This window comes from Spermophilus citellus, assembly GCF_964194105.1.
Source record: "Spermophilus citellus genome assembly, chromosome: 17".
Classification (NCBI taxonomy): Eukaryota; Metazoa; Chordata; class Mammalia; order Rodentia; family Sciuridae; genus Spermophilus; species Spermophilus citellus.
In genome coordinates this window covers 29,885,472-29,895,504 of record NC_138199.1, presented here as the reverse complement: position 1 = coordinate 29,895,504, position 10,033 = coordinate 29,885,472, and the positions used below count along the sequence as shown (strand labels likewise).

The 10,033-nt window shown below is 34.7% G+C and overlaps 1 protein-coding gene across 3 annotated transcripts in view; it reads left to right on the top strand.

Moving 5' to 3' along the window:
- The window catches only part of GOSR1 (golgi SNAP receptor complex member 1), a 65,896-nt gene continuing 55,863 nt past the window's right edge, over positions 1–10,033 (top strand). For 2 of the 3 annotated variants that reach the window (XM_081272287.1, XM_081272285.1), the window contains exons 1-4: positions 1–77; positions 2,438–2,558; positions 7,726–7,813; positions 8,121–8,228. In XM_081272287.1, the coding sequence (XP_081128413.1) occupies positions 47–77; positions 2,438–2,558; positions 7,726–7,813; positions 8,121–8,228 (348 nt within the window). In that variant the 5' untranslated portion in view covers positions 1–46. The remainder of the gene's footprint in view (positions 78–2,437; positions 2,559–7,725; positions 7,814–8,120; positions 8,229–10,033) is intronic. The other variant, XM_081272286.1, reaches the window with a different exon arrangement.

The following is a 10,033-nucleotide window of genomic DNA, read 5'->3' as shown; positions in this document are numbered from 1 at the left end:
CGCATCGCCTCTACTTTCCTATCCCGTCTGACGTTGGACAACAAAGATGGCGGCAGGAACCAGCAATTACTGGGAAGGTGAGGGCGAGGCCTCCGGGTGGGTCCCGCTAGAGGCAGAAGGGCTGACTGAGGCTAGATCTTGGGAGAGGCAGCAGAGGAAAGAGCCAGGCTTTAGGAGCGGCCGAGCTGAGAAGAGGAATTGCCTAGTGGGAGCCCTGGGGACCGAGGAAACCGAATGATCTGAGGGAGGGGGCTGGCCTGACCCGATGGTGTAAACGAGACCAGGAATTAGGGTTGAGCCGAGTGGACAGAGCGGGGTTGGAGAGAAAGAGGGGCCGGAGTCGCCAGATAGCAATGGGCAAGGGGTAGTGAAGCTCGGACCACGGAGCTTTGGGTTCAAACTCTGAGTGAAGACGAGTGTTCAGCTAGAAAATCCAGAGCCAAGGGAGACTGGAGTTGTGAGCGCTTTGGAGTTGATGTCACTGTTGGAAAACTGAGTGGGAAAAGAGAAAAGGAGGAACTTAGTCTGGTCCATCCGGGGATTTTTGAGCTGAATATCTCCTGTTGGGTCTAGGTGGCAGGTTCAGGCTGAGATTTCGAGGATTGGGTGTTTGAAGACAGAAAGTAACTTTACCTTCTGTCCTGGAGTCTAGGATTGGTTTTGTTAAAGAGGAAGTTGGGAGAAACTGTGAGTTGTACTTCGCTGTACCTCTTCCAGAAAAAAAAGAAAAAGAAACTAAAAAAACTTCCTGTGATTGACAAGTGCATTTATTTAATTCCTGAATATATGGTCCAATCAAATGAGGTCCTATAAAATTCATTCCTGGACCATGATGAACAGCAAAGATGGAAGAAGTCTCATCTTTTTCTTTCAACTGCCTCTTTCCTTGCTGGAACATAGAAACTACTTTCCAAATCCCTCTTACCCTTTTGAGCTGCGTCCTCTTGCTACCCATCGAAGCCTCTGGAAACCATAGCAATGTCACCGTCAGCAAGTTGATCTAAGAAAATGAATTTTATGTTTGTACATACTTGTCTTGACTTATTTTCAAAGTGCTTTTACTTGATGTTTCTGTTAGAAAAGACAATTACTAAAATTACAAAAGAGCATACTTATAGTTTGAATTGCCCATATGAAATGTGTGTACTAGCTAGAAAATATTTTTAAATTATGTACAAGTGTTTCCTGGTATCTTTAATACTAGTCATCAGGCTGTGCTTTTTTGAAGCACCATGCTATAATAATGATAACAGCTCATTATTGACAAAATACTGTGGTCCATGGCTTTAAGCTTTTGCTTTTTCTAATGCATAAAAATATCCTGAAGATAGAAGTTTTTAAAAAGATTTATAGATTAAGTAGCTTGCAAATAAATCTTAGTGCCAACGAGTGACAGCCAAGATTCCAACTGGGATTTTGTCTCTGGGAAAATATGTTCCACTGTCTTACTCTGCTTCCTGCTTCTGGTTGCAAAGTATTTGAAATACTGTTTTGTATTCCTTATCACTGAGACATTCTTATACCATATTTCCTATATTTCAATCCTTTTATTTTAATCTTCATGAATAAGAGTACTTCACCATGAGAAGAGTACTCAGATATAGATGTGTGGATTTCCAGATGTAGCTTGTCACACTCAGCCCCTTAAATGCTGAACTACTATACCAATTTCTCTGCTTGTTTGCTTGCTTCTGCTTTTAAAATTTGTATTTTTTCCCATCATATTCATATTTGACCTTGTTAGTAGCACATGGTTAGTTTCACCTCCTAAATTTTTGAGTAAGTTTATGAAAAGACAATTTAAAATTTTTATTAATTGCAATATTTTTCTTTATGTTCAATTGCTAAGTATTTTACTATTAAAAAAAGAATTTCATAAGCCTGACAAAGCTTTGGAACATAAAAAGAGCAAAATTCCTGTCAAAAATGATAATGGCTTCTTTCTCATATAAAGTTAGCTAGTAAATTGATGTGATCCTGATCATAAAACATTCATTTTCTTTGTGATTTGTAGTCTCTTCTATTTTATTTTATTGCTGTGTTGGGAAATAAACTCAAGGCCTCGTGCATGCTAGGCAAGCACTCTGCTGTTAAGCTACATCCCCAGCCCTGAATTACAGAATTTTAGTTACTGCTGTAGAAATGTTAGGGATGTTTAGAACATTTGTCATCTAGCTGTCTTTGGAATAAAGCTGAATGTTTGCCTCTCCCACTGCTACTTCCCTTTCTGTCCCATCTGAAGTTTAAATTAATGATTAATTTACTTTCTTAGGTAAGTCTTTGGTTTCCTTAACAATTTTCTTTATGGGAAGGAACTGGAAAAGATCAATATATGATCATTATTTATAGTTTGCTTTCTTTAGATTAGTCTTGTGATTTTCATGCTTACTGATAGAATCTTTGTGTCTAATTACTTGCTTTTATAATTTTGTTAAAGATCTCAGGAAACAGGCTCGACAGCTGGAAAATGAACTTGACCTGAAACTAGTTTCCTTCAGTAAACTATGTACGAGTTACAGTCACAGCAGCACACGAGATGGAAGACGCGACAGGTATAGGTACTACCAGATTCTGTCTCTTATGCCTTAAACTATATAATGTTTTTAAGAGAATTAAAAAAAAAAAACTAAAATATATAACTTTTATAACCTGCTTATTGGCAAATTATTGATGTTTTATTTTCTTTACCACAATTATTTTATTTTTTAATGACTTATTGCAATTTTTAATAATTCCTGAAACTTCCATTTATTTGCGATCCTTAGGCAAAGTTTGTTATGGTCTCAGGAGGAAACTACTAGAGTTTAAGAATGAGTCTGTATCAAAAATAAGAGTCCCAGGGCTGGAGAAGTAGCTCAATGGCAGAGCACTTACCTAACATGTATTAGGCTCTGGTTTCAGCCCCCGGCACCACAAAAAAACAAAACAAACAAGATGAAAAATAAGAGTTGTGGGGCTGGGAATGTAGCTTGTAGTAGAGTGCTTGCCTAGCATGTGCTTGGCTCTGGGTTTCATCCCCAATACCACCAAAAAAGAGAGAAAGAAAGAGGAGTTCCTAGCTCAACCAGTATACAGAAATATGGCTAATTTGCCCACATGGTATCTTTTGTTTTCTAATTGCTAAAAGGATCTGAGAAAATACTCAAATGCAAACTATACATACTGCTCTTCTGGTGTTTATACTTTTGTAGTAAATCTAGTACAGTGTATCCTCACTATTAATCATCAAAGCTATTTTTGTTTTTGGTACTTTTTTGAGAAACTAGCATATTACTATGTTGAACTTACGGAAAGTATATTCTTTATTGGAATCTTATGCTCACTTAAAGTCATCTACTTGTTTCACAAAAATACTAGGAAATATCTAAGACACCTAGAAAGGTGTAAATAATGATGTAAAGGACTCATATGTATCTGTCTCCCATTTTAAGAAATGACCGTAACGGATTCATCTGAAGCCCCTGATGGCATCCCATTCTCATATGTATGTGTGTATATCTTACCATATGTGTATTTTTATTACATGTGTTTATATTCTTAGGATATTCATAATATACCTCAATAATTATTTTGCAACTTTTTTGTTTAACATTAGCTTTGAGATTCAACTGGATACATTTAACTGGTATTTTCATTTACTCTGTGTAGTACTACACTGAATGACTGTATCAGGGTTTAACATTCAATAGATAGACATTGTTTCTAAATTTTTGTTGTTGTTGTTTTTGTTTTTGTACGGGGGAATGAACTCAGGGGCACTCTACCACTGAGCCACATCTACAGCCCTATTTTGTATTTTATTTAGAGACAGGGTCTCACTGAGTTGTTTAGCGTCTCACAATTGTTGAGGCTGGTGTTGAACTCTCAATCCTCCTGCCTCAGCCTCGTGAGCCACTAGGATTATAGGCGTGCACCACTGCACCCAGCTCTAATTTTTGCTAATTAATAATAATTAAAAAAAAATTTTTTAGTTGTATGTAGACATAATGCCTTTATTTTTAGTCATTTATTTTTATCTAGTGCTTAGGATCAAACCCAGTGCCTCACCTGTGCTAGGCGAGCTCTACCACGAAGCCACAACCCCAGCCCCCGATAATAATTTTAATAGCTGACAAGAGTGTTCATCATATTTTAAGTACTGTTCTAAGAGCTTTATATAAATACTGGGAATATTTTCTTTTTTTAATGTAGAATGTTTCTATATACCCTAGCAATGAAATAGTTGGTGGCAGAGTTATTGTTGATTTACTCTTATTTTCATGCCTTTTTCAAAGATTGGTGGTAGGTGGGATATTTTTCAGTTAAAAAAATACAACAAAAACCTAACTTGAATTTGAACCTATATCTTTCTATCTCTAGAGCCCACTACACTCTAAAATAGCCCACCTACTACATTATGCACATTTCAACTAAAGGCTCATGTTAATGTTGTAGCAAGAGTGTTATTTCTTTTTGTAAGGGCACCTAGGTTGCAAAGGTAGCAATTGACTCTGGGACCTCAAAATAAGTTGATAGCATGTCACATGCACTTCATTGCAGTGCATTGCTCTGGGCTGACCTTCGTTGCATTTAGCAAATAATGAGAATGAGAAATGTTCTTTTTTTAAATTTTTTTTTTAGTTGTTGATAGACTTTTATTTTATTTATTTATATGCAATGCTGAGAATCGAACCCAGTGCCTCACACATGCCAGGCATGTGTGCTACCCTGAGCCCCAGCCCCAGAAATGTTCTTTTTTATAAGTAAATTTATTATATGGTTGGAAGACATTTTTATGGAATTTAAGTCTCAAATACAGTCCTAAGAATAGTGAATATGAAATAACCAGTAGCAAGTGTACAATTTTAAAACTCGTCTTTGTTTAAAGATACTGTTCGGGGATGGAGTTGTAGCTCAGTGGCAGATCACTTCCTTAGCACATGGGAGGCACCGGTTTCAGTCCTCGGCAACACATTTAAAAAATTAATAAATAAAATAAAGGTATTATGTCCATCTACAACTAAAAAAAAATTTTTTAAAAGATACTATATGTTTTATTTGCCATATCCATGCTTTTTCTGTGTTTTCTGTTCTTCTTAAGTATCATACTTTTGTTAACCTCCTTTAAAGGAAAAATTATCCTCAAAACATTCCCAAAGAAATTCTACTACAAATTGGAACTAACTTTGTAGAATTACTTTGGCCTAACTGCCCCTTTAAATAAAAATCCTAAGGTTGTGAGCATCAAAATCTAATGTACATGCTATGTGTCACAATAATTAAACTCAGCAATGTGGAATTTTTCTTGACCATTTCCCTGGACTCAAATACAGTCCTGAGAATAGTGAATATGAAATAACCAGTAGCAAGAGATTGGTGTTATTCGTTCATTCAATGAATAATTTAATGAGCATCTACCATGTCCAGGAGATAGGCAAAGATATATATATATATATATATGAATAAGCCAGAGGCAGTTTCTTCCCTAAACCTAACTTTCTGTTGGCCCATTGTTCCTTTTTATTTATCTGACAAGGGAGGACCTGTATTAATAGTATACAGAGCATTTTTCTTGAGCACATCCTAGGAGATTAAACCTCTTGGCTTGGCTCTGACACATTATAAAGAATTAAAGTCCTGTAATCCCAGTGGCTTCAGAGGCTGAGGCTAGAGGATTTTGAGTTCAAAACCAGACTCAGCAAAAATCAAGGTGCTAGGCAACTCAGTGAGACTCTGTCTCTAAATAAAATACAAAAAGGCTGGGATGTAGTTCAGTGGTCAAGTGCCCCTGAGTTCAATCCCTGGTACTAACTCCAAAAAAAATAATTAGATATTTTGATATCATGTTTTAGGGCAAATAAATTAGAATATGCCAAGAAGTAATAAAAACTTTAGACCTAGTTAAACATCTTAAAATTAAAATGCTTATTAACTATTTTCTGTACCTTAGGGAATTTTTGAATGTTGAAATAATGATGTAATCTGTTTTATTTGCCATACCCAAGCACTGTTAGGTAGGACAAAGTGTTCAGTAAGATTGGAGAGCATAGTCAATGCCTGGGCATTTTTCTGTGTCCAGAGTATTTCCAATTTGAATTAATCTGCCCATATGGTAAAAATTGGGGACCTAATGAAAGATAGTGATTTTTCAAAAAGAGGCAAAAGAAACTTTCAGGACATGCAATTTTAGATTTTGAGCCTTTCAAACATATATTTCACTTAAAGTTAGATTTTGACTGACTATTCAGATATAAAGAGATAGTTGAATACATTTTTGCAAAATAAAATTAAATGATTGCATGTTACCAGTGGAAATGTAGAGGATTAGTGCATAAATATGCCAGACATGGCATTCTATAGGCTGAAAGCTAGTTCCTGATTATTCAATAGCTAGTTATTCATTCTGGATCATTTAAATCTCAGTCTTATTTTTTCTTGGCAAGAGTCAAGAAAATAAGAGACCTCTGGGCATGGGGCACACCCTTGTAATCCCAGCAGTTTGGGAAGCTGAGGCAGGAGAATCTCAAGTTCTAGGCCAGCCTTAGTGACTTCGTGAGGCCCTAAGCAACTTATCAAGACCCTATCTCAAAATAAAAAATAAAAAGAGCTATGGATGTGGCTCAGTGATTAAGTACCCCTGGGTTCAATCCCTAGTACAAAAAAGAAAAAAAGAGAAGAGAGAATGTAAGGCCTAGGAAACCATAATTTTGGAAGGTAAAAACTTAAAAGATTATTTCTCAAGCCTCATAGCATAATACATAATACATTTCAATGACTTCTCTTATAAGAAATTCAACAGTTCTACAGTTTTCTTTCACATAATCAAATTAAAAATTTAATTGGGGGGATGAGGTTGTGGCTCAAGAGGTAGAGTGCTGGCCTAGCATGTGTGAGGCACTGGGTTCGATCCTCAGCACCACATAAAAATATAAAAATAAAGATATTGTGTCCACCTGTAACTAAAAAAAAAAAAAAGCAAATATTTAACAAATTTTTTAATTGAATGCTGCCATAGCTTAATTTCTACCACTTGGGAGACAGTAAACAAGCATTTGGAATTTCTTTCCATTATTAAGAGTAGATTATTAAAGCTTGGAAATTTTATATTTTATTATTTTTATGCCGAATTTAATATTGTAGGACATATGTGATCTTTATAGGAAAACTATAAATATCATAACTTTAAAGAAATAGAGGGAATGTTTCAGGAGTATGCTTGACCTCTTTTTTTTTTTATATAGTTGTAGATGGACAGAATGCTTTTATTTTATTTATTTTTATGTGGTGCTAAGGATCAAACCCAATGCCTCACACATGCTAGGCAAGAGCTCTGCCACTGAGCTATAGCCCCAGCCCTGCTTGACCTCTTTTTAAAATATTTATTATTATTATTTATAGTTGTAGATGGACACAATACCTTTATTTTATTTATTTATTTTTATGTGGTACTGAGGATCAAACCCATTGCCTCACATGTGCTAGGTAAGTGCTGTACCACTGAGCTACACAACTCCAGCCCTGTTCTTGACCTCTTTAAGAATAATTACCTTGGGTAGGGATTGTGGCTTAGTAGTAGAGCATTTGCCTTGTACATGTGAGGCACTGGGTTCAATCCTCAGCACCAAATAAAAATAAATAAATAAAATAAAGCTAAAAAAATCCATAAAAAAGAATAATTACCTTATTAGGTATGTTTTAAAGGACTAGAATTGAGTAATGGATTCTTTTAATTGAACTTTTCTTTAGTTCTGACACAACACCCCTTTTAAATGGATCAAGCCAAGACAGAATGTTTGAGACAATGGCAATTGAGATTGAACAACTTTTGGCAAGAGTAAGTACTTTCTGTTAATTAATTGTGTACTTGTTATGTATAGTACTATGTTAAATTGTTGCAGACATATTTATTGAAATCATACATTCATTTAAGATGTGTTCCTCCCCATGCCACTTGAATTTGATGACAGCCATCCCCAAAATGGGTATTATTTTAGCCTCTGTGAATTACTTGGCGGAAAATGCTGAATGGGTTTTGTTTTGCTATCAGTCAAAAGGGCATACATATATATATAGAAATAATTTGCTTTTCACTGCATATAGTGCTTTCTAAATTTTGTTTTAAATTTATTTTTTCTTTTTAGCTTACAGGGGTAAATGATAAAATGGCAGAATATACCAATAGTGCAGGTGTCCCCTCCTTGAATGCAGCACTCATGCATACGTTACAGCGACATAGAGACATATTACAGGTAATATACTGAGCTTGAAATTTTTTACATTATCACAAGAGTTTTGTTTGATTTGTTTTTTAATCATTTAATAGGGTAGATACATATGTTTTTAAAAGAATAAAGAGAAAATTATTCTGAAAAGATAAATGATATACTATATAGAAATTCATTTTTTATTGTTTTTGTTTTTTTTTTTCTTTTTTGGTCAGTAGTGTAAAATTTGGGAAATACTTAATATATCTTGCTTTTTCCTGATGAAGTTGAATGATTATCACTTGATACATACACTTCCAGAAGACCTGTCAGCTAGCTGTAACAGAAAATAGCCAATATTCATGCATCAACAATAATATGGTGATTTAGATTACACTTTTATCAGGCTTTCAAGATAATATGGAAGGGAGAGTAATTTACTATAAATAGTGTATTGGTTGGGAAAATGTTAGAAGTATTCAATAAAAGCAAATAAATGCAAAGACTTATATGGGGGTATTAAAAATGTAGTACTTGAAAGAAAGCTTTTTTTTCCCCCTCCCCCAGTACTGGGGATTGACCCCATAGACACTCTACTGTTCAACTGCATCCTCAGCCCTTTTTTATTTTTTCTTTTGAGATAAGGTCTTGTTAAGTTTCTGACGCTGGCCTTGAACTTGCTGTCTTCCTGATTCAGTTTCTTTCCCAAATTCCTAGGATTAATTAGAGGCATTCACCACCACATCCAGCCAAACATTGTAAATATTGATAAAATTCAGCTACCATTTCTAATTTTAAAAACCCTTTTTAAAAACCAGAATAGAACTAGAGTGTAGCTCAGTGGTAGAGTGTGTGCTTAGCATGCATAAGGCCCTTGGGTTTGCTCCCCAGCATCATACACAAAACAATAGGAATAGAAAAATTGTTCACCTAATGCAGAAATGTGACTCTCAGATTAAAAATCAGCATTGGAGTTAATGGTAAAGCACTGTAGATAAAAACAAAACAAGTATACCTATGTGCACCACAAATGTGTAATATTATTTTGGAAGTTTGGGTGGGCAATTAGTAAAAAGAAATCTGAAATCAATATTAGAAAATAAGAGACAAAATTTCTTTCTTGTGATAGGATAAGATTATATGTCTCTATAACCAAGAAAATTAACTGAAAAATGTTAGAAACATTTAATTCAGTAAGATGGTAGATTTGAAAAAAAATGGTAGACTATAAAATTAGTATATAAAACCAAGCAGTTTTTCTACATAGAGTCACCTATTAGAAATATAATGGAAGGGGCTGCAGTCAATTCCCAGCACCACCACCACCTCCCCCTCCCCCAAAAAATGAACACAACACACACAAAAAACCCTGTATATATAATGATGAAACTGTAAAATTCTTTATGTATAACTTGTATACTGAGGGACATAGAAGAAAATGTAAGCAGAAGAAAGAATTATTTTGCTTTTGGATGGGAAAATTTCCCTCTAAATCGCCTTATAAATTGAATGTCATCCCAATGGAAGTAGCAGGGTTTTTTCATGTTTGTTTCATTCTTTTCATGATATAGTGACCCAAAAGTTCATTTGGAATCATATACATACAAGAATAACTAAGAAAAGTAAAGCTCAATAAAGTTTATCTTCTAAAAATAAAGATAAGCAGTAGCTAATTTTACCAGATACTAAAACTTATTAAAAAGTTAGAATAGTTAAGACAGTTTGATTCTAGAAGAAAAAACATATGTACTAATAGAACAAAATAGAGTTCATATATAGAGTTCCATATATGCATGGAAATGTAGCTTCTGATAAAAGTGGGTGTTTTATATCAGGACAAAGAAATTATA